At 48.8% G+C, this 24,539-nt stretch overlaps 1 protein-coding gene across 1 annotated transcript; it reads left to right on the forward strand.

Annotated features, from left to right (window-relative positions):
• Nucleotides 1-10,143: 10,143 nt before the first annotated feature.
• Nucleotides 10,144-23,808, forward strand: SHH (sonic hedgehog signaling molecule). The gene is made up of 3 exons (XM_056338189.1): nucleotides 10,144-11,103; nucleotides 15,884-16,145; nucleotides 19,653-23,808. The coding sequence occupies exons 1-3, from the start codon at nucleotides 10,795-10,797 to the stop codon at nucleotides 20,357-20,359; spliced, it is 1,278 nt and encodes a 425-aa protein (XP_056194164.1). The 5' UTR covers nucleotides 10,144-10,794; the 3' UTR covers nucleotides 20,360-23,808.
• Nucleotides 23,809-24,539: the final 731 nt, after the last annotated feature.

Here is a 24,539-nt window from a genome sequence, read left to right on the forward strand (position 1 = left end):
GTACTGTGCAAGAACAAAAAAAAAGCAAACCCTTATTTTTCTAAATGCCTGTCATGTACAGAAGACTAAGATCTTAGCAGAGATTTTTTGGAGGCTGTTAATATCTTATAAGCATAACTTAAAATAATCCTTATTTCTAGTGAAAATGTAATTTAAGGTAACGAACTTCAAGACATCAGATTAGAAAATGGCAATACAAATGAAAGATAACCATTCTCCACGTGATGTTTGCGACTTGAAGAAAGGCGTGGGGTTCCTTTGCTTCTTTCCTCTGTGGAAGACTTGCCATCCACGGTTTAGTTCTTGGTTCACTGAACAACTTGGACATTTTCATACCTAAGTGGCATTTTCAAAAGCCACTTAACGGATCTGCAGGTTTGAAAGAAGTACTGCAGTGACAAGGCTGAACCAGTTACCACACTGCAGCTCACCTACCATAACTTGGCATGCATGGCCTCATAGCTTACTGCACCTACCAAGCAACATGAGCTTGCCTAGACTCTCCCATAAACCTCTTCTGGTACGTTCTCCACGAGTGAGGATGCCCCCTGGGACAGTCACCGTCAAGTGACTTGTGAAGCGGTTGCAATTTGACCTTGCGCCAGAGCTTGCAGATGCACAAATCACTCCTGAAGAAGGGCCCCTGTGCCACCAGCTCACCAGGGGTCTTTAAAACCTTCCCCCCTTGGCCTCAGCCAGGCCCAGTGACTACTGTTGGCTGACCCTCAGAATGGGCATTCACGTAACACCGTGCTTGAAGAGCGAGTTTCCTCCTGGCTCCTCGTAATTAATGGAACATTCTGTCAAAATTTACTAAATCTCACACATGATTTAAAACTGTCTGCTCAGCAGAGATACTCCAATTACATAAGTATCCAGTCCTTTTAGAAACACTCCGAATATCATTGCCTCAGCAATATCTAGAGATGAGGTTGGCCAGAAAACTTTAAAATGTAGGGATGAGACCTTCAGCCAAGGCAAGTGAGGTGTTTTCTCACTCTATGTCCTATTAACAGCAGCTGAGGACTTCTATGAAGTTTCATTTTGCCATGTCAAACTGGCAATCTTAATACTCCTTGTTCTGTAAATTGTTCCACTCACTTCGATGGGTCTTTGCGCAGATAAGGTGAAGTACAAACAGTACAAATAAAAGGGTAGGTTCTGTGAAGGAGAGACCTTCTTGGATTTGTTTGGGTACAGCCTGGTAAAATGGTGCTTGATGCTCTCTTGGCATCTAAGCTCTGCCGCAATAAACAGAAATGAATAAAAATAGCAACACCAAGCTGCACCAGTGTCTGCAGCCTGCTCGACTTGCCCTGGGATTCAACTGGATACTAATAGCAAAAAAACACTGATTAAGGCTGAGTAATTTTGCCCCAAATTGAATTCATTTTAACAGCACAGAGGAAGGGGAAATATTATCCTGCTCTTTGCTCAGCATATTTAGATATAATGACATAATATGAACGCATTCCAAAAATTGCCTGTCTTCAGGTAGTGCATTTTGGAGTGATTTCAAAATTCCCTTAGGTTATATCAGCAAAACGTTTTCCCCTGCCTCAAAAATCACTAAGCTCTCAGTGACCAATTGTCTGTGTCACTTACCTTGTTTACATGGTGGGTTATTTTCTAGCCTATGGTCTGTGCCTTATTTTTTCAGGCTGCCCTTATGGTACTCCGTGATGATTTTGATTTTCAAGCCTCCATGCATAAATTATGATTTATTTTCCTTTCCGAAAGGAAGGCTGAGTGAAGTAATAGAGTGTAGGGTTTTTGGTTTGTTTTTTATTATGAATATTTCAAGAGTGTGGTTTTTTTCTTATGAAGAAAACTCTGCATTTCCAGAAAATTTAATTTTTTGTTCTATATATAAAAATATACACAAAGAAGAGCCGAGATGATGATGATGATGGTGATGGTGATGATAATAATAATAATAACAACAACAACAATAACAACAACAACCCAGTACCTTTTGTTCGAACCTTAAGAGATGCTAAGTTCTCGTAACTCCAGCGTTGGAGTGAGAGGTACGTCATACTCCTCAAAAGTGGCCACCTTTGGTCATTAATGTTATTTTACATATAGCTGGGTACACTGCGCACTACAGTATCGTCAATGTGCTGTTACTCCATGCCCAGAGAGAAGCCATGTGCAGAAAACAGGGTTATATGAATAAAATAAGCATCAACTTCAAAACTGTCTGATTTTGAGCATTAGTGAGGCATATTACTCTTCAAAACTTGCTTAGCTGTTTTTACAATAGCAAGAGCCAAAAGATGAGGGCATAATTGAACTATTGCCCAAAGGCAATTACTGATTGAAATTGATTCATTCTACAAACAAATTTGACCAATAGGTTATTTGTCACGTTACGGCAGTTTTGGGCGATACTGCTGCAGTTGTGAAGGAGACATAACCATCTAGCATGAATAGTTAATACAGTTTGTTGCCCTGTAGAGTTGCTTGTTGAGTTACCCAAAGAAATCTCACCGGGGAGCTGAGCAGGGCACGCTACTTTGATGCTATAAAACCATTGTGTTACCTCTCCGCTTTTATGTATGAATCTGAGGAATTGTTAACAGCACCAAAAGCAGTTTGCTCTGAGCAACACAAATGTAATGGACTTAACATCAAAGTGATGCAAAATCCACTGAAAACAACAGAAAGGGCCTGGCTGAATCCAGAGGACTTTAAATCAAGGCCTACCAGGGTCAAGTCTGCTGTCCTAATGGGTTTTCTAAGGGGATCCTGTGGGAAATTGGAAGAAGGATTCCAGTTTCTTGAATCCAGGGATTAATGAGGCTTCAAGCTACTGCTTTTGTAAAACCATTGGTTTGGCTTCAGCTTCTTTCCCCTTCCAGCCCATGACACAACAGCACAGGAGCTCTGAGCTTCATGGTGGCACAAAGGACCCTTTGCACCCAAGAACCCTCCCTCCCTCTCCACCCCCCAACCACCCCCATCCCCCCCTTAGAAAGATGCTCCGGAAAGCCATTCAAGGTAAGAATGCTTGATACTGCTACTGCGTGTCCAGGAAGAAGCTCCACTAAAGAGTTCCTTACAGGATCACCTGTCAGAGGATGGCGGGGTTTAGATGCAGATCTTTCTGCAGTTATCCAGTGCTTCCTTGCTTGGAGGTTAAGCTGCTGAATTGGGCATTTTGTGACATTATTTCTGAAACCAGTCTGGAAACTGAACACAATATGGAGTGCCGCAGCCCGCTCCTCGTTCTGGCTTCACACTGATTTCACAACCATAATCGGTGACTCAGCTTCAATGGGTTTCTACACAAAATTCAAGGCTTCAATTTTGGCGTAGAAAGTCCCACGTGGCTTGAGATAGTGACTTCCTGAGCTGTCACACAATCCAGTTGGAGATGTGATCAATGAAAGATGTCCTTCTGAGGTTTTCTGATTTTTATATAAGCAACTTCATTACTTGACTGTGCGGAGGACTGGGCCCTTCTCCATTCACCAGGACGTATTAGCTGATGGAGCATCCCACACACGATTTCCTGAGCTTTCATATCTGTGTCTTTCCTTGGAAAGGACAGGGTTTTGTTAAGCTTTCAGGAACACTTCAGAGCCCTTTTTTCTGCTATCAAGGTGTTTTAGAGAGAAAGGACATAAATGAGCAATGTGATAGATATGGGGAGCTCTTATTTTGGTTGGGCAACAGATGAGGCATATGGGTAATTTATTGCACTATAATTGCGTTATGTGATATCGATGCTGCAGTATTAATGACTGCAAAGTGCCCAGATTGATTCAGATGGCCATTTACTGTCATTATTACAAATCTAAATAAATAAATAAGAGCAACTGAATTGATGTATCTAAGAAGTGTTTCAAAGTCACCCGGTGACATATATGTAGGCGCTTGTGAACAGAGAGTGACTCAAACAGTATCAGCAACATTTTTTATTGGGGTCAGAAAGAAATAGAACAATTAAGTCATTTTCAGTCATATACAATATATTAGGAACTGTTTTAACAAGCACATTGCTGAACTGACTGGCATGAACAAAGCATTTTAAAAGCCAGGGTGTAAATATGCCAGGAAAAAAGAAAGAAAACATGTAAACTATGCTCAAAATAGTCTGCAAATGTAAGGAAACAAGAAAAACTAAAGACAATCATGCACATACCTCTCCTGCTACCATGGCCCAGTGAATACAGTGGTTACCATGGCTGGATCTGGCTATGAGGTGGACTTTAGAGGGCAAGCTTTGTTTCTGATCTCTGCCCAAACAGAGAGCCTTGATCCAGTCTGTTGGTTTGTGTACTTTGGGCAAGCCAACCTCACATTGCAAGAGCCAGCAAGTTAAGTTTGAATTTATCTCATGCCTTCAGGTTTCTCTTAGCATCCCCTGTCTGGCCATCATATCATACAGACCGAGAGAAGTATTATCACTCAATATTCCAAAATATGACTCTTCACTTTTTCCCTAAAATGCAACAAAAGTGCAAGTCAGACAGCTAGCATTACTTGCGCTTCACAATGTTATTTATGTATCTCACTCTTTTTTTTTTTCTTGAACAGAAAATAGTACCTTAAAACATAGTTATTGCTAAAAGGCAGTGCTTCCATTAACCATTTGTGGAGTATATTAATATATATCAAACATAGGCTCTTTTTTATGTTAAACACTTGTATTAACTTGAGTAATCATTGGTACTGAAAGCAATGAGAGCAAGTCTGTTAAAATAGGTAGCTTCTTCATACTCAGAGGTACATTTGAGAATAAGTGGGACCCCAAGACAGCCAAGTAAGAATCTGCTAATATTGATCTGCGTGGGAAAAAAAATCTATTTTGGCTCTTCATACACCCACAACCTCTAACGATCATTGACTCAGTCGCCCAGATAAATTCTTTAGATAAACAACCAAAACCCAAATTAACATACTAACCATTAATAATCCAGTTAACAATTTTTATAACAACAACGAGAAAAAGAAAAAGATATTATTTCTTTTAATGGTTTATTCTTAGTGATGTTTATGTGATGCAAACATTGGATCTAAGTCGCCTGCCAACGACCAGGAAAGCAAGTCAACATTACAACCAGGACTAAACACTGGATATTCTCATACTCATGGCTGGTGCTTAAGCAGCTGCAATTCAAGATCTCTTTATTTTATGGGTCATCAGAAACCTAAGAAATATGTGCCATGGTTACTTCTCACCTCCAGGCACTCGGGTAAGCTCACAGACACACACAGAGACACACACAGCACAATTCAGCGTACAGAGGGACAAGAAAATAACTTTCAGATACTTGGTTATACAATTGCCTGTTATTAAAAAAAATCACAAATTTTCCAAACTTGCCCATTTGGTATGTTGCTTATGGGTTTTTTTAAGCTTAACATTCACTTTCAAACTTCCACTCCTGGGGACTGCAGAAAGCTGTATAAGCTGTGAGGAAGATGCTCGGAGGTTACTCCCGACGTGGAGCTCCCCTAGCGGCTGCTTCCTCCCGCCTTCCCGCGGGGAAAGAGCCACCTCGGCGGGCACTTGCTCCACTCGTGGCCAGGAGGAGGTGGCTGAAAAGGGATGCAGATCACAATCCAGGAAGGGGGAAAAAAATTATAATCTTTCCTACCTTGGGCTTTTGGTATGGGCAAATGCTGCATTGTTCAAGGAGAAGTGAAAGGACTTAAAAGTGAAATCAAAGGGTTTCTCTATAGATTTATTATCAGATACTATATATTGCCCTGCTGAGCATATAGGGAAACCCGTGGGAAACACTGCTTTAAAGTTTGGGTTAAGAGCAAATATATACACAAAACATAGATAACAATGGCTTATGAATTATGCTGCCTACGTATATTTTTGCATATACGATGGAAGGCTCTATTGACCATATTCAAGCCAATGATTAGCATTAATCCACAAGCAGATGGATATGAAAACTGCAAAATCAATGCATGCAGGCACAGTTATTCTGGAAAGCAACCATTTTCTGCCTCTTCATATGCACAGATATTTTTTTCCCATAGCAGAAATGCTTGTAAGACCACTGCCAGACTAAGGGCATATCGAAGCAGATACCAGGCTTCAGCTGCCTGACTCCCTGAATTTTTCTGTCAAACTAAAATGGGTGGAAAAGCTTAATTTTTCTTGTTGGTGCCAGGGTTTGGGGGTTTTTTTGGAAGGACATTCCAAGGAACAAGGCTTGTCCTGCTCATCACTGTAAAGGTGTAGTTGCCAGCTAGCCAGTAATTCTGAACTGAAATTTCTAAGTTCATTTTTAAGATAGGTATTGCAATACCACCAAGATAGACAACAAGGGCTGTGTAAGGATTCCTTTAAATAAAATAGTTTAACATTGCCATGAAGGAGGGTGGCGTATATAAAAGAAATAAACAAAGCTTCAGACAAAACGCCTGCCTGAGTCTCCTTCCATTTACACCAGTTTTACTCTAGCTTAACCTCTGTTTTCACTGAAGTTATTCATGATCTACTTCTCTGTCAGTGATCGCTGTGGTCCCAGATTTCTTGGGAAACACCACAGGTGCAAAGAGGCTACAAGAATGAAGCTTTAACACTCTGAAAATGGATAATTTATTACAAAATCATATATTAAGCATGAGTACAAATGGGGGCTGTTAAGGGGGACAAGTAATTAGGATGCAGTTAAAAGCTACACAAACATTTACTTCTCCGGTTTTCTGAGAGAAACATCCTGTATTTGGGGATTCATCAACCAAAATATATCAGCACAAGAAAACTCGGGGAACTTAACATGGCCAACGAGCAACCTCACCTGTTCAATCTGAACCCTTCCCTGGCTTTATGCAGAACAAACAGATGGCAGCAAGTCCAGATTTTAAAGAAAAAAAATGAAGACAAATAATAACTGAGATTCTTAAACAGCTTGTCCTGGGCCCGGGTGCACCCACTGCTGCTCCTCCTCAGCCTGGCCCCGTGGGCATGCCCCAGGCCAGTGTGGCCCCATGGCCTCATGCCTGGCCCTGCAAGGTGACGGAAGCCTTGGAGCTGCCCCCAGGTTTGACAGAGCCACTGGAAGAGCCCCTACACCAGCGAGGAAAGCCGGGCCGTGGGGCTGTGGTGGGTGCTTGCACAAGAACAAGAAAAAAAGGACTCTGTGGGTTCGGTAGTAGATGATTCTGAGATTGTGGTGCTTGTTGCACCCAGGAGGCCCAGGGGTCCAGATGACCCAAGAAGGTCTCCACCACCCCACCAGAGCTTTGGGGCCCAACAGGGAGCCTGATGGCAGCTCCAAGAGGGACCTGGCTGTGCAGACAGGGGTGGTGGAACAAGTGAGCCTGCACTCAGGGGCCTTCCCCAGCACCCTCACCCTGGGTAGCCTTGATGGGATCCTGGGGGTCACTCCTCAGGGGGGGGCAGCAGGAGTTTGGTTTGTGATGGCATAGGCAGAGGGGTGCAAAGCATCTTGTTTCCCCCACAGAAGACTGGGACAGCCCCAGCCTCCCTCCCCAGGGAGCAAAACAATGGCCTGCAAGTTTGGGGGACAATAGGACGCAACATTGATGTTTATAATCCACAGCCAAGGGATTCATCCCTCTAAAGAAGGCATCGGTGCCCGGCCAGGAGCTGTAGGCGTTGCTTGATTTGGGGGTTTTGCTGTTGTTCGAAGGGGAGAGCAGGCAGGGCCGGCGGTGTGTCGGGCACTGATGCTGCAGCAGCGCTGGGCTAGGGCTGCGGGTGCACACGGCCGGCGGGGACAGGGATAGGGACAGGGATAGGGACAGGGATAGGGACAGGGACAGGGACAGGGCACCCGTCGGAGGGAAAAGGAAAAGTGCTGCGGTGCCTTTTCCTTCTGGTGGGGGATTGCGGGCCGGGGGGGCGGGGAGGTGAGGCGCGGGGGGGGGGGGGGGGGGGGGGGTCGTATTTTTTCCCAGACGCTGTGGTATTTAAAGAGGAAAGGGAAAAAAAAAAAAAAAAAAAAAAAAGAAAAGAAAAAAGAAAAAAGCTTAACGTGGGTAGGAGAGGCAGGGCGCATCCCGGAGGCCCGGGGAGCGGCGGGGCGGGAGGGAGCGGCGGCCCGGCCCCCCCCCCCGGCTGCTCCCGGCTCCCCCCGGCTCCCCCCTTTTCCCCCCGGCTCCCCCCTCTCCCCCCGGCTCCCCCCGCTGCTCCCGGCTCCCCCCGCCCGGCTCCCGGCGGGGCCGCGGCCAGCCCCAGCCTGCGCTGAAACTGAGCAGACCCTCCCCGCACCCCCCAGCTCTGCTTTCTTTCACATCTAATTTGATAGGAGGGTGATTTCAAGCTTCCCACAGTTACAACTTTTCTTGATTTCTCCCTTTGCCCCCTCCCTCCCCGAGCATTTATTACTTGCATTTAATTAATTCCTTCTTTGCGTTTCCTTTCCTGTTAATCTTTGGGTGACTGCTTTGTACATATGGCAATCTGATAATGAGGGAGTTTATCCTTATTCTCCATACTTCTTCATGGCGATGTCCACCCGTCTAGTGCCTGGGATATCGATCATCTTTCCTTGGGGAGGGGGACAAGGTAAGAGGGGTGATAAAAGATTTGCAGTATCCCACACCATTAAGAATAGCTTTTATTCCTTGGCACTGTTTAATCAACTGTTATATCAAGTCATGCTGTTTAAGCAACCACATCAAAAGAACATACCCTCTTTTGTATAAATTATATATTCCTTGTATCTGTCTTCTCACATGCACGCAGACGGGGAGATAAAACTTAAGTTTGTTTTTTAATAGCATGAAGCAGGTATTTAGCTGTTATACAACTTGTTTCTGCAACTAAGTTGGTTGATAAAAACCTAGAAGCCAAGTTGCTGACTTTCTAACTTTTTATCCATTCTCAAGTCAAAACTCCTAAATGTAAAGCTAGGAAAGAGAAATCAATGATTCACCGAAACTCTACGAAGAAACAGAAATAGCAGAAGAAAAGTATAGGTTAAAAAAGAGGGAAGAGCACCAGTTAGAGTCGGCGTGGGAGCTTCTGATCCCTGTTTTCAGCTATTTTCTAAAGTCTACCTAAAAAGGCTACTTTGTCCCTTGAAAAGTCCTGTCCTGCTTGTTACAGTTTACGGATATACAACTGTTTTACCACTTAAGAACTAATTTTAAAGTCCATTTTCACATGGTTTAAGTTGATTACGACTCAGCTCGATGTCACAGACCGGAAAACTCCCATATAATTGCTCGCCCCAAAGAGCGTTTATATATATATATATATATATATATGTATATAAACACCCCAAAAAAACCCAAGAACCAAAACCAACAACCTTAAATAAAGTTGATTTTTTCCTGTTTTTCTGAGAGAGTGGACTTTGAATTGCTTCAGCATATAGTCCTGACATTTTTAAGAACTCCTAAAAAACTCCTCAAAGTTTCTAGATCCTGGGACAAACTGTATTCCCTCAGGAGCAAAAGTAACCGGGCTGTTCAGAGGCAGGGAAGTGTTTGTTCATAGGGGATTCTGCTTTTCTGTCTAACCTGCTCTATCAGCCCCATCTCTGCAATTTTGCTCGTCTCTCAACACCTTTGTCTGATTAGTAGCTTTTGGAGATCGGGATAAAGACATCACTTGCCACGCTGCATGAGATAACAATTAATTTAACATTAAACTTATCCTCTTTCCATTCACTTTGCTTGGATCGATCTCTGTTAATTGTGTTTGCGGATGCTTTCAACACTATGCTTTTCTTAAAAACTTAATGACACCCCGCAAGGAGGTGTAAGAGTCTAAAACGCTCCTCTTCGGCCAAGGCAACAAAGAATACAGCCCCAGCGTGCTCAGGGGACCACCTATTTTTAAACAGTTGACTTTTCATGCACTTCTGAAGATATCACGTTATTTTCAGCTGGGTGATAGTCCTGGGTTTATTAAAAAAAAAAAAAAAAAGTGCCATTGCAATTGTGTGGTACACAAGTCGTACACGCTAATTTCATATACCTGCCGCCTCGCATCAGAGTGACTTGTTTCTGCTTTCAAAGTAGTCATTTATCAGCTAAAAGGGGAGCGTGTTTAAAAATGTATGCCTTCAGGAGGGAGAGCAATCCCCCTTTTCAGGGGGCAGAAACCTATTACAAAACCACTTAGGTGGGTGCGCTCCTAAATGGCATTATTCGCCCCCCACCCCCCATCCCCTCCCGGGCGTTAATATTTCCCCACTACATTTCTATTTGCACGGCTCCCCGATAATTCGGCATTTTATTTAACCGCAACTGCCCTTAGAAACTTGACTTGCACCGAGGCAGCCTGCTGATCTTATTTATTTTTTTTCCCTCTTTCACAGAGGCATCTGTTCCTCTTGCTGACAAATGTACCATTCTGCCAAGAAAGTTTTTGAAAAAAAAAAATAAAAAAAAAAAAATCAGCGTGTAATTGATGTTATCCCAAGAAAGCGTGATCTCCACCCCTCTCAGCTCCAAGCCCTTCAGGTAAAAGGAGAAAAAAAAATCTTTCAAGAATTTGTTGCCTTTTTGAGGGTTAAAACATCAGAAGACAAGCTTGTCTCGCCTTGGCCAATCAGCTTGCGGCCCTGGCAGCTATAATATAGAACTAAAGGCAGACTCCTCTCACAAGCGTCTTGCTTTGCTACCATTAAAATCAGACCCTTTTTTTGTCTCTCGATTGCTGTCTCCCGACCAAACTCCGATGTGTTCCGTTATCAGCGACCTAAAGCCTGCCATTCCAGCACCTGTCTTGCTAGGGATCGGTGGATAGTATACGATTCAGAAAGCAGACAAGGACATAGGAGGAGAGAGAGCTCTAGAGACAGCCAGGGATAGGCACAGAGAGCTTTGAAGTAATTGGATTCAATGGACGAAATGCTGCTGTTGACAAGAATTCTTTTGGTGGGCTTCATCTGCGCTCTTTTAGTCTCCTCTGGGCTGACTTGTGGACCAGGCAGGGGCATTGGAAAAAGGAGACACCCCAAAAAGCTGACCCCTTTAGCCTATAAGCAGTTTATTCCCAATGTGGCAGAGAAGACCCTAGGGGCCAGTGGAAGATATGAAGGGAAGATCACAAGAAACTCCGAGAGATTTAAAGAACTAACCCCAAATTACAACCCTGACATTATTTTTAAGGATGAAGAGAACACGGGAGCTGACAGACTGATGACTCAGGTAGAGCCACAGAGATACCTGTATTTGTGTTTGTTAACCTCTCTGAGCAATCCTAAAGGACGCATCTGTCTTAGTATTTTTGAAAGCCCCCCCCCCCCTTTCCCTCTCCCCCTCCTCCCCCCGCCCCTCCAAACTCGGCTAGTTTCCCCCATTGAATGTAAATACCATCTATCCAGACAAGTTAGCAGGGGCTGGAGCTGGAACTATCTAGATATTTGGTGGGGGAATCTGTGTGATACTTACAGTCATTACCGTGCCATGGCGTTCCCTTAACTTGCTTAGAGATTGCTGTTTGCATTTGTCCCCAAGGATGCACTTTGATCAAACGAATTGCATACAGCTCAGAGGACCCCAAGTGTATAGTGACCGCCAGGCCACTCACTCATTATTACAAACGTAGTCCTCGGTTGCTACGCCTGGTGACTCGGGTTTTTATATATATTTTATTTTATTTCTTTTTTTTTTTTTGCTTCATTTCATTTTAGCCTTCATTATTATTATTATTATTATTATTATTTATCCCTAGCGAGCATATTCTAAATTTAGTAGGCATGCAGTCGTGCACTCACAAAAGGCAGCTGAAGCCTGATCGACCATTCCTCTCCTGATTCCGTATTATATAGCTCGTATTGCAATACCATCATTTGCAATTGTGCCCATCAGAGCGTAAATATATTGATATTTCTTTAAGGATGCTCGCCGCCAGTGCTCTGGTACTTCCATAGGGGAGGGACTTGCAACTTATCGGCATTGCATCACCTTCTGTTTTAGAAAATCTGATGGCACAAGGTTTACAACTGGGTAAATATTGGATCTCGGGTGGAATCAGATTGCGGAACCATTTTATGCAGAGAAAGAGAGAGAGAGAGAGAGAGAGAGAGAGAGAACCTCTCCGAGAGTCACCTCATAATTATTATTCATGCTCAACAGAGAGCTCGGTGAAGTCAATTGCTCTGCCAATCCCGGAGTTTCTGAAACTACATGCAATCTAGACACTGGAAATGGGTTTCCTCCAAATATAGGTCAACAGCTCTTTTTTAATATTAATACATTTAAGCCCCACCTTCAGTGCTAGAACAGGACTCGCCTGGAAGGACTAGGCGGGGAGTGGACGCGGGGAAGGGGGGTGGGGGGTGGAATTTCCCAAACTCTCCCCGTTCCTCGGCCTGATTTTCCGCACGTTTGCCGGGTCTCCCGGGGCGAGGGACCGGCGGCCGCCACCATCTCCTCCCGACCACCTTAAATCGCACCGTACCTCGGAGCGCGGCGGCGCGCGCTGCCCGGCTCCGCCGCGCGCTGCCCGCCGCTGCCCCGCACAGGGGTGCGGAGCGGTGCCGGGCCCCTCTGCGCACCCGCGGCCCTCCGCCCTCGCTGCCGCCGGTGCGGGGCTGCGGCGAGCCAGCCGCATCTCTCGCATTTTCAGCTCCACTTACTCCCCTCGCGTATCGATCGCGGCGGCTCGGGTTTCGCCCTTCCCTCCGCAGCCCGGCGGCGGCGGCGGCTCCGCGGGAGACGGGCTCCCGCCGGGGCTCGGCGCATCGCTCCCTGCGCGGCTGCGCCGGTGCGTGTGCGCGGCGGAGCGGGGCGAGGGGGGGAGCTGGGAGACGGCCGGGAGAGGTGGGCTGCGGTCGGGGCTGGCGTGCGGGCTGACCCCGGCCCCGCGGCTCTCCCGGGGCACGGCGCGCCGGCTACGCGGCTGGCCGCTCCCGCTGCATTAACTGGCAGCGTCTGAACTCCTGACCTTCTGTCAACTTCCCTCAGACGAACGAAACGAAAGCAAATACTTTTTTTCCGTCCGTCGTCCCCCCCCTTCAGTGCTTATTCCCGTGCCGTGGACACAAAGGGGGGAGGTGGGCTGAGGGCGGCGGGGACCCGGAGGCCGCAACGCCGGGGACCCGGCGACGAAGAGGGGACCGAGGTGGGGGACCGAGCCGGGCGCCGGCAGCCCTGGGCGAGGCGGGGGGGTGGGGGGGGTGGAGGGGCCGCTCTTGCCCACCCGCCCCCGGGCACGGCCGGGGCCGCAGCACCCGGAGGTGCCGTCCTGCCGCCGGCCTCTCCGCCCCGCTTCTCCCTCCTTCCCTCTCCCCCTCGGCCGGCACCCGCCCGGTAAATCCCAGCCTGTAACCGCCTGCTTCGCGAGCCTTTCAACCATGGAGAGATCTTTCCTGAACAGAATCGCTCAACTTGCAGGCTAGTTGCCGAATGCATTAGCCGCTAGTTAATATTAACTCCGGGGTGGGGGGTGGGGGGGGTGGAGGGGAACGCAAACAGTGGTAGGTAAGTCAGGTTCTCAACTTTGCAGGTGACAACAGCAGTTTGCTGAAGGCTCCCCCCTTTCTTCCCCCCCTCCTCCCCACCGCAGCCATTGGCTGGATTCGGGGCAGAGATAAGGAGGCCAGGTCAGTATGATAAAGCTGGAATTTGTATGAAATAAATTAGCGATCTCGCGTAATGCAGGCACACAACCGGTGCGTGATGTGAGGAATTTAGAGATCAACTTGGCATTTAGGAAGCCCACCAGGTTGTTTACACTGACAGGTACCTGTTAAGTGTTTCCTTCAAGCAATTCATTTGTGAAGAGATTAGGAGCTGGCAGGAGAGGGCTTGTTGAACAACTTTGCCTCCACACAAAGCGTTAGTGGAGGCAGCCCTGCTGAGTTTCACGGTGGCTGAACAGAATTGGGCTTGATTTGTGGCACACGACCCAATGAATTAATAAATAGTCTGGGCTTCACGGCTTTTGACTCTGACAATCCAGCTCAGGCAGTATAAAAGGGAGGAAAGTCCTTCAGGAGGTCGTTTCTTCTTCTTTATTTCGCCTGAAGCCGGGAGCTGAGGCTGGCAGGGCCAGAGCAGCGAGAGCACCTCGGCGCTGCCCGCACCCTGCCCGCCCCTCCACGATGCGCTGGATGCGCGGGAGGCAGCGGGCGGGCAGAGCATCGCCGTGTCGCCCAGGGCTCTCCCCTTATCAGTAGCTGAGACGTTTGATCCTTCGCTCCCTTCCCCCTGTCAATCCGTGGAGGAGCGTATCCATCCTCTCAGGTGTGCGAGGGAGAGGGAAGCAAAACAAAACAAAACAAAACAAATCAAACTCAACTTCCTTGTGCTGCTGCGCTTTGCTGCCGGGAAGGGTGCCGAAACCCAGACAGCCGGCTCTTTCTATAAAACTACAGGCCAGAGAGTCCAAAGTGAGCTCCCGATTGCCTCTTATATCTCTCGGGGACCTGTGTATTGCTGGAATTGCTTTTTATGGCTTTTGATAGACACACGGAAACTTTCTTGTTGTGCAACCTCGTCACGTCCCGAAAAGTAGCGTCGTCGGGGTAATGGGGGGGCTTAGCCTTTCGGGGAGCTGTGAAGGGGGCTTTTGAGGTCTGTTACTGGGCGTGCTGGGAGCACGCTGGGGACAATGGTCCTGCTGAAGGCCAAGCATCCCAGTCAGGCCAGCAAAAGTGAGGGAAGAGCAGTTTACCGCATCCTGCCGTGGCTTTAATCCGCATCGATGTTTGCACCAAGCGAGCCACATCGTGTATATCCACGAGTTATTTTCCACTCCAAAAAATGTGGGTGTGGGGGGGAAGTTGGCGACGTGTGTTTTTCTAACTCTGTACCTTTAGTCAAGCGCTTTTCAATGCTGTCGGTGCTGATTTCCTATTTCTGGGGGGCTGCGAGTCCTCTTCCCCTACCTCCGGCGTGTCTATTCCCTCCTCCCCCTTGGCTAAAATAGGAATCATCTCTCCCCCGAAACTTTCAGGGTTTCACGCCGAGCTCACGTCTTCCTCGCTGCAGCCCCCCTTCCCCTCCATCCCCCTCCCCTCCCCACCCCTCACCCCACCCCCACCCCTCCGCTCGGGCCGGTGCTGCAGGGCCCGCTCCGGTCCCGGGCAAGGCCGGTGGCTCCGGAGGGGTGATGGCCAACCCCGTAGTGCTTCTGCACGGAGTTGCAAACGTTTCACTCCACACAAAGGGTCTCCTAGCTTGCATAGCATCCCTGCTTCGCTTAACTTCCCTCCTTGGCCCTCCCTTGCTTTTCATCTTCCCACTAAGAGCTATATTATTGTATGGATTTGCTCGGCTTTGTAGGCGAGCGCCGATGTATGTTTGAAGCGGAGTGAATGCTCCCAGCCCATGCTGCTTTGAGGGCTCTAATGAGTGATGGGCGAAGGGAGAGAAAAAAAACCCCACCCCTCCCTCCAGCACATAAAGGCTGTTAACATGTATTGAGACCCCTTTCAACACAGAATTAAGCTGAAAAGACCCGGAGAGACATTCCGGGGGGGAATCCGTGACTCCGAGATACATGGCGAGTGTTTGTTCTCGGCAGAAACTTTGCTCTCGGGAAGGGGACAGGGCACTTAGCGGCAGGAATTTGCTCCGTGCAGGTGGCTTTGAACAGACGCCCTCACAGCCAAGCGCCGGGGGTGCGGCGGGGGGGTCCCCCTGTCCCTGCAGCAGGTGTCGGGGGAGGGGGCGGCTCCGTCCCGGTGGGTCTTCGTAGTGCTTCACCCCTTCTTCCTCCCGTGGCCCCAGGTTTCACTCCCCTCCTCCTCCTCACCTGCCTCCCCGTCCCTCCCTGGCAGCGGGGGCGAAGACGCTCGGCCCATCCCGCGGCGCCTTTGGGGGGGAGGGGGGGCGGGATGCGGCCCATTTGCAGGGGAGGGAGGGCAGGATGAGGCCCTGGGGGGGTGGGGGGTGGGAATGTAGGTGGTGAAGGGGGGGTTGCCCCTGGCTGCAGCACCCCCCGCAATGCGCCCTTCCCCGTGTGCCCGTGTCCCCGCAGCGCTGCAAGGACAAGCTGAACGCCCTGGCGATCTCGGTGATGAACCAGTGGCCCGGGGTGAAACTGCGCGTGACCGAGGGCTGGGACGAGGATGGCCACCACTCCGAGGAGTCCCTGCACTACGAGGGCCGCGCCGTGGACATCACCACTTCGGACCGGGACCGCAGCAAGTACGGCATGCTGGCCCGCCTGGCCGTCGAGGCTGGGTTCGACTGGGTCTACTATGAGTCCAAGGCGCACATCCACTGCTCCGTCAAAGCAGGTAAGGCAGGCAGCCTGCCCAGGGACACGCCAGGGGGGACACCCCCGAGCCACGGCTCAGCCCCCCAGAGCCTCGTCCGGCCTGCCCGATGCCGCCCGGGCTCCCTCCTCCCCGTCCCCGCAGGGTCCCCATCAGCCCTGCCCGCCCCGTCTGGGCTCCTCCGAGGGTGCGGTGATCCCAGCGGCGCAGGGGCGGGGGAAAGGAAGGAGGGCGAGGGGGGCAAAAAGGGTGAGGAGGGGTTGCGGGGGGAAGCCCAGCCAGCTGCAGCACTTTGTGACAGCATTTTAATACGGGTGATCCTTGCCCAGCCTGTCCAGGAGCGCTGCGCCGCAGCCACACACCCTCGTCCTCCCCTCGTGGGACCCGATGCTTTCCCCATCCCAAAAGCACGCTCAACACAAGCACTGGGGGCCGGCCCCAGCCGCCCCGCTGGCTGCACGCCTTACTCGCGATCGCTAATCTCCGAGTGGGAGCCAGCCAGGAAAATAAATACGGAACGTGGTCCCCTGCCTTCTTCAGCGGTAGCCGCTCGGAAATTCCCAGATAGGGATACACATACATAATAATTTTTTCCCCTCCCCTCCCCTGTGCTTACAACGCCACACGCTGTCTCAACCCGGGAACAGCTCGCAAGAAATCCCCGACTCGCCGAGTGCATTTTCTTGACACTTGACACTTTTTGGGGGGAGCAAAACGGTTGGCAAGTGCCACCCCCCACCACCACCCCGCCTCCTTCCACCCGGCTGCACGGCAGCTCCAGCGCTTTTGAATAGCATCCTCTAGCCCAGCAGCCCACTGGAAGTGTCAAGAAACACTTGGTTGCAAAAAAAAAATAGTGGGCTTTCTTTAAATATAGCCGTATGCTTCAAAACCAGCAGCCCCATGGCAGGGAAGTCAACCTGGCCTCGCCATGCAAGAGGGGTTCACCCCCCCCAGCTCCAGCCTGAAGCTGCCCAGGGGCTGAACCAGGATAGCATCTCTCCCGGCCCATGTGGGCTTTGTCCTGAGAGCCTGCTACCGCTTTTGTTCAGCAAGCCAGCTCTTTCTAGCCAAAAGGAGGCCCTGCAAAGCTGCCAGCCGTGCGGTGATATGAAACATCCCTTTCAATAGCGAAGATGGGCTTTACAGCGCGAGGTGTCTGATTGCGGCATGTGATGACCTTCGCCCAAGCGCACCCCCTAATCCACCCCCACGGGTATTTCATAGGAGAGGAGTAACCCCAAGCTGCTCATTGAGATTCGGCACACACAGACTGGGGGGCAATATTTAGAGGGTGTCAGGCAGGGTCGTGTGACTGTACCACGCGAGCTGCAAGGGAGCAGGCTTGAATTCCACCCGCTCAGCCTGATTTCAAACTATCCAAACCTCATTTCATGACAGAGCATCTTATGAGAAGATTAAACCCCATAATACCAGGCAGGAAGATTCTTTATCTACATCTCTGTTTGCAAAAAGTATGATCCCAGAGACTGGAATGCAAAGAAGAGTTCCAAGGCCTGAATTATTGTCACCAGGACAGAGGAGGGAGAGGCAGGGGTGGTAAAAGGGACATTGATAATGCGCTGCAGCAAGTATTTAGAGCAAGCTTCTACATTTAAAATTCAAATACAGATCTTGAGTGCCTTGGAAAAGTGGCTCTGCTGTGCAAATATTGCTTGGAAGGTCCTGGGTTTTTTGGAGAGTAAGTGTGTGAATTGGCACATAGGGTTTCTGCACCTGAACAAATAGGGAGGGGGAGAAAAGGGGGGGAAGAAGCTGGGAAAAAAATGGAAGTGTCCTCTCTTCCAAGAGTGTCTGCATTTATTACATGAATCAGAATGACAATGCTGATCCTTTATTGGATTTTAATTAGAGAACCCAAACAAGCACTGCTCAAAGAAGCAGATTTTCACACCTCTGCCAATTCACTGGTATGTTTGTAGAGCTGCTACACTACTAGATCTATTCATCAAGCCCTGAATATGCAAACAAAGCTCTAGCCAGACCTTTACCACCAGCTTGTAGGAAGGTGTAGTTTGCTAGCGGAGGGCTCCACATAAAGCACATAGCTTGTTTGTTGCCATGTCCTCCCTGAAGAGGCCTTGGAGATCTTGCTGCTTCATTTCTGAAGGAGAAGTGATAAAGTCATTAGCAAATCAATAACGGTCTAATTTTCGCCCTTCCTGTCCTTCCTGGGAAAGTCATTAGGAGACACTCCAAGGATTTATTTAAATTGTAAGAGCTTCAGTACCAGCCACAGAGGCAAAATATAAAATCTGACTGCCTTTAGGAGATAAATCACCGGGACTCTCAACTGGTGTAGGGAGTAACTGGGAGAAACCAGGGGAAGGCAAGGGACAGCTGAGGAATGTCAACAGCTGTAGCAAAGACACTTGCTACTGTGACGTACCGTGGGCTACTACCCAATATATAGAAACCCAGAGATTTTAGGAACACCGCAGAGTCCCTCAGTTAAGTCAGAGACCAGCCTAGAAGAGGGCAGAGGTCCTCTCCCACCACCCTGCGTGTGGCTAGAGCCTCCAGAAAGGGATTTCAAGAGAGATTTAAAGTCCCATCGCTTTTTCTGCCTCCTTTAAACCTACAATTTTTCTTCTTGGTAGCATTGGAAAGCAGCAGCGGTTGGCAACAGCATTTAGTATCTAAACTCTGAGTAACTCCAAGAGCTGGAGAAGGTGAAGGAGAGATATGCTTGGGTCTGGCACAGGCGTGGGGCTGCCTGGGGACCACATGCCCTGGGACTGGGAACAGGATCCTCCTTCCAGTGGGGTGGGAGAACTGAAGGAGACGTTTTTTGTTTGCAAAGAGAAGTGAACTGGAGTGGTGGGGATATCAGACAGGGGTATTATGAGGGGTGGCGTGTGCCCCAGCAGGTGCTGTGCCAAGCAGGAGGGCAGAGAAGGGTGGGGACAGCACGGGGTGATGGAGGGGGCTCGGGAAATCTGGGCTTTTGCTTTCCAATGGCATGATGGGCAAATTCATGTGCTCCTTGGGGCAAAGCCTCCTCCTGCTCTGTGCTGTTTGCTGCCCTAGATGGGCTCCTTGAGTAAAAGCTGAGTGGGGACCACTTGCCTAGAAGAGAAACCTTATGCCAGCAAGACCGCTTTGAAAGCCTGTGAGTTATTTGGCATGAAGTGCCAGTGCAGGGCAAACGGTAGCCAAGTAGGAAGCTCTTCCAGAAGAGATTCCTTCTGGTACAGCTTTCTCAGTGGAAATATTTTGGCCCGTTTCCTTGATAAGACAATCTACCCTTGTAACTCCTAACCCAGAGGGAGATGCACTGGCTCAAATCTGTTGGGAAGAGGACTCTCACTTGACCTGCTGAGTGCAAACAGGGAGTGTTTGTAGATGAGGATGGAAGAATTTTGGAGAGGAGCGAGGCTGCATCCTGCACCTGTGCCTCTGAAGGGAGTCGGGAGTAGCTGGGGAAGTGGCATGTCCCCTTGTGCCGCCATGTCCCAGCCTGGTGGGTGCCCCCTCTAACCCTGCTGTGCCTCTCTCCTTGCACAGAAAACTCGGTGGCGGCCAAATCGGGGGGCTGCTTCCCTGGCTCGGCCACGGTGCACCTGGAGCAAGGCGGCACCAAGCTGGTGAAGGACCTGAGCCCCGGGGACCGGGTGCTGGTGGCCGACGCAGAGGGCCGACTGCTCTACAGCGACTTCCTCGCTTTCCTCGACCGGGAGGATGGCTCCCACAAGCTCTTCTATGTCATCGAGACACGGCAGCCCCGAGCCCGGCTGCTGCTGACAGCTGCCCACCTCCTCTTCGTGGCCCCACAACACAACCAGTCGCAGGCGGGGACCCCCAGCAGCCGGGCGCTCTTCGCCAGCCGCGTACGGCCGGGCCAGCGGGTCTACGTGTTGGGCGAGGGCGGGCAGCAGCTCCTGCCAGCAGCCGTGCACAGCGTCTCACTGCGGGAGGAGGCTTCAGGGGCGTACGCCCCGCTCACCGCCCAGGGCACCATCCTCATCAACCGGGTGCTGGCCTCTTGCTACGCCGTCATCGAGGAGCACAGCTGGGCGCACTGGGCGTTCGCTCCCTTCCGCCTGCTCCAGGGGATGCTGGCCACCCTCTGCCCCTCTGGCGGGGGGGCCCCCATGGCTGCCCCCACCACCCCTGGCATCCACTGGTACTCTCGCCTCCTCTACCGCATTGGCAGCTGGGTGCTGGATAGTGACTCTCTGCACCCACTGGGCATGGTGGTGCCGTCCAGCTGAGAGCATCCTGCGCCACCCCAGCCCCCTGCCAGCCTCCAAGGGAGAGACAGAGACACAGAGAGAGAGAGAGAGAGAGAGGAGAGAGAGAGAGAGAGAGAGGAGAAAAAAAGGAAAAAAAAAAAGAAAAGAAAAACCTAAAAGAAAAAAAAGGAAAAAAAATACATATTTTTAAAAGAGAGCACGGATTAAGACTTAAAAATAATAATAATAAAATAATAATAATTAAGTAGGACAGTCCAAAGTAGACTTTAAGGGAAACAAAGACCCCGGGAAGTTCTGTTCTGTTTAGTTTATAAATATATATATATTTTTATTTGTTCTTTTGTTTTGTTTTGTTTGTTGGTTTTTTTTTTCCTCCTCTCCTGGATATTTATTTCTTTGGTATTTTGAATAGATGTTTTAAATGATATGAACCGGACCTTCAAGAGCCTTAAATAGTTTCTTTGATAATTTATTATCATGTGAACTGTACTCACAGGGGAAAAAAATTATTTCGTGAGGCCAAGCAAAACTGCGCAGAGTCTATTTTTCTACATGTCATGAGTGTCCTGACTTTCAGACAGCAAAATTCTGTACTTTCCCATCTCTCCATTACATTGCTCCTTCATTTCTGCAAGTCTAAAAACCAAGCAAACAAACAAACACACACAAAAAAGACAAACTTCATGGGGGTCCGTAAATTATATTTTTATACACAGAATTGTAAATTAGATTTTTTTGAGAGATCAATACTTAACTGAATCACATTTCGTTTTTTGAAATAGTGTAAAATATGAGAATATATTATTTTAATTTAAATAGTTTCAAATGTAACGTCATTTCCTGTATTGTTTTCCATGTTTGCTTTGTAAAAACACCATTTGGCCACGTTCATGGAAGTCAAGACTGTTACACAAACTTTATTTGCAAAAACCATAAGAAACTTTGTTATTTTTAACTTCAAAAAAAAGTTTATTAGAAAATAATATTTTTTAAAAAGCGCACATGGCGGCAATTCTGTGATGATGGAGACAGTAGTTTGTACAGAGGGGAGAAAAGGATGTTTTGCATTAATAAATTGAGAAATAACTGCTGTAAATTTACTAAAATGTATTTTTGAATATTTTGTAATAGTTTTAATAGTTTTATAGAAATAAAATGTGCCATGCACAGTCTGGTTAGTATATAATAACTAAGAGTTCCTGGTGCATCCCATTTTTTTTTTCCTTTTTGCTTATTGGTTTAGGAAACATGATGCCTAAAGGAGTGCCCGTTATTTTATTTAGATGTGTTGCTTATGACTTTTAATTTTGGTACGTTAATTAAGGAAACGAATCCATCACATCCGCGCTTAACCTGGAATCTCTTGTACTAACAGTAGAACCTCACTTATTCGCACGAGCGACCGGGATACGTGGTTTCCCTTCACCGGAGCCCTGGCTCCCCGTCCATGCTCAGGCAATGCTCCCCTCTTCCAGTTCCAGCCCTGGTTCCGTGTCCACCTCCTGGTCTGGTCTGGAGACCACACAGAGCTCTCAAAATTGATTTCTAAGGACATTAAATCAAGTTTGGCCTTTGAAGCACATTGATCTGAAGGCAGGCGGCTGCCTTCACCTTGCGGTGGCACCAGGGTCTTAATCAGCTTTCGTTTGAGTGCCTGGAAGATGGAAATCTGGGGGAAGGACACTGCTTTGGTGAATTACCAGGGATTCATGCGGCTGATGCTGGAAGAAGGAGATGGCCACCAGATTTCACTGGTCACCTTGCCTGAGTAACTTGGTGGCTTGGGGTCACCAAGGAAAGAACAAAACACTCTTGGCAAAACAAAAAAATAAAAGGGGGGTAAAAATTTGTTCATTTATTCTGAGAGATGTTCCTTAGTTGTAACGCATCAGAGTCCATCCTGAGCCATCGATGAGTGAACATATTGGAGATGTGTTTTAGGAGCTGAGTGGTGGGGCCAGTGCTGCATCCCCTGCCTGGTCCCAGCCCAAGCCCCGCTGAGAGGCTCGTCCTCAGCAGGTGCTGATGAGTGAGGTTCTGCTGCGCCGTGTGCTCCTCCCCAGAGGGTTTCCAGGGTCCCTTTAAAAATTTTGCAAAACATTATGTGTGCGTGTGTGTGCACGTCTGCGACAGGACCGTGCCGGAAGGGAGCTTTCCTTGAATGTCTTCTCACCTTTTCTTCGGTTTCCATTACTCGCCAGTCAAGGACGTTCATCCATCGGGCAGCCTTTTGCTCCAGAGATGCAGCCACGTCCTCCACCGCTGGGATGGATGGTAGCTTCAGGTGGCCTCCAGGGACGTCCCTGCTTGGGGCCACCTCCAGAGAGCACAGACCATGCTCTTCCACACTGAAAGCCTGGGAGCTTCCAGAGCGGTGCCGGGAGCTGGTGGCCAAGCTCTGGGCACGATCACTCCCATGTCATGCCCTAACAGATGGATGTGGTCTCTCCTTCCCGGCAGCTTCTAGTCCAGGGCCACTTCCACCCTCTGAAGCTTGGACATGGCTGGTGTGGTGAGACTTCAGTGCGACCGCCGGCATGCTACAGTGCCTGTGTGGACTGCTGGGATAGGAACCAAGCCACCCTAATGCCCACGCAATGCTGGGCATCGTGGGGGACTGTGGAATGCCCCGGTGGGGGCCGGGGACCTGCTGCCCGCCCTGGCTCAGACTCTGCCGCCTCTGTGTCTTTGGGGTCTGCTGGTGCATCAGGGGCTGCAAATGCAGCTGGTTTGGGGCATGTAAAAATGTGATCGTGGAACAAATGAGTCTGTGCTGTAAGAGTCTGGCCTTCGCACAGCGGTGTCGGGGCATCTGAGCTCTCTTACCCCCATCTCTGAACAGTGGCTGGCATTTTGTAAAGCCTTTATGCTCAAAAAATGACCCTGTTGGAGCCTACCTTCTCCAGAGGTCAGATGGTGGAGGTGTTCAGGGATGTCAGTGATCAAACTTAAAGCCGTTGGCTTGGGGGCTTCAGTCTGAATTGTAACTACGATGAAAAAGACCCGCTAGACCAGAGCCCACGCTTGTGTCAGGGGAGGGCACATGCCCTGTGGGGACCATTTCAGACACTGCTGAGTTTAAACTTCACTGAAAGGCTGAGATGAGCTCAGAGCTTTGTGGTGTGAGAGAAGCTAAGATGCTGTCTTATACTAGGATCAACCTGTTTCACCAAGCAAAGAAATGCTGTGCCGTGTTCTCCATCGCACATATTTTGAGTGACTATATGCCTCCCCCTTACCGTATATTTATTACATCTCTTCCTTCAGCGCCTCACGTCCAGATCACCCCTCCGTGGTATGCATTAGAAGTGCTTAATTAGATGGACCGATCCAACCTATAGCGACAGCTCTCGTATGAAGGATGTACTGTCATAACATTGTGCAAAATGTCTAGGAGATGTCACTGTCCATTTTCAGGGTCCGAGTATGGCAATAGTTTGTATAAAATGTACACATAGTGGTGGCTACAGAATAGTTTATGACTAAATACATATCTATTACTGTTAAAATAATGTATAAGAATGTACTTGAAGTTATTATCCTTGTGCTCTGTTGTCTGAATAATTAAAGAAATTACAGAGACTTGCTGAAATGTCTGTTATATGATGGCATTCGTATCACACACTCCCAGCTCTGCATTTTTTTCCCCTGGTGACATTGAAACGGGGTGTGGGGAGCCCAGTGCTTGGTCCTGTGGGATTTGGCAAGGGACCCTTCAAACATGGCAGGAACTGTGCCCGTGCCACTTCATGTGATGGTGGCAACCTCTCTCTTCTCCCACCTAAAGCCACGTAGACAGTCTATCATTTACCTGCGAAATACCGCAGGGCTCTGCAAAGCCAACTCATTTGGCAGGGTTTTGTGGGGAGACAGAGATCCCCTGAAGGTCAGCCCATCAGCAGCTGCCTGTCCTCCCCACCCCCCCATGTCAGCCAACATGACAAGTGACTCTAATGAGACTGGGGCCAGTTCATGTTTACCTGACTGGTCTTTCGACCAGTGCCACAGTGCTCAGACAACAGGTAAACCAATCGAAGGGAAGTAAAAGATGATCACATCCACCGTGCAATTAAAATCCAAGCCAAGCGCTGGAGTAAACCAGGTCTTTCACAGCCAGATAGCCGTGCCACAGCCAGCAGCAATTTGTGCCCTCACATATGAAAGTTTACTTAGCTATATCTTTAGAGAGAGAGAGATG

Source organism: Falco biarmicus, chromosome 4 (assembly GCF_023638135.1).
Source record: "Falco biarmicus isolate bFalBia1 chromosome 4, bFalBia1.pri, whole genome shotgun sequence".
Taxonomy (NCBI): Eukaryota; Metazoa; Chordata; class Aves; order Falconiformes; family Falconidae; genus Falco; species Falco biarmicus.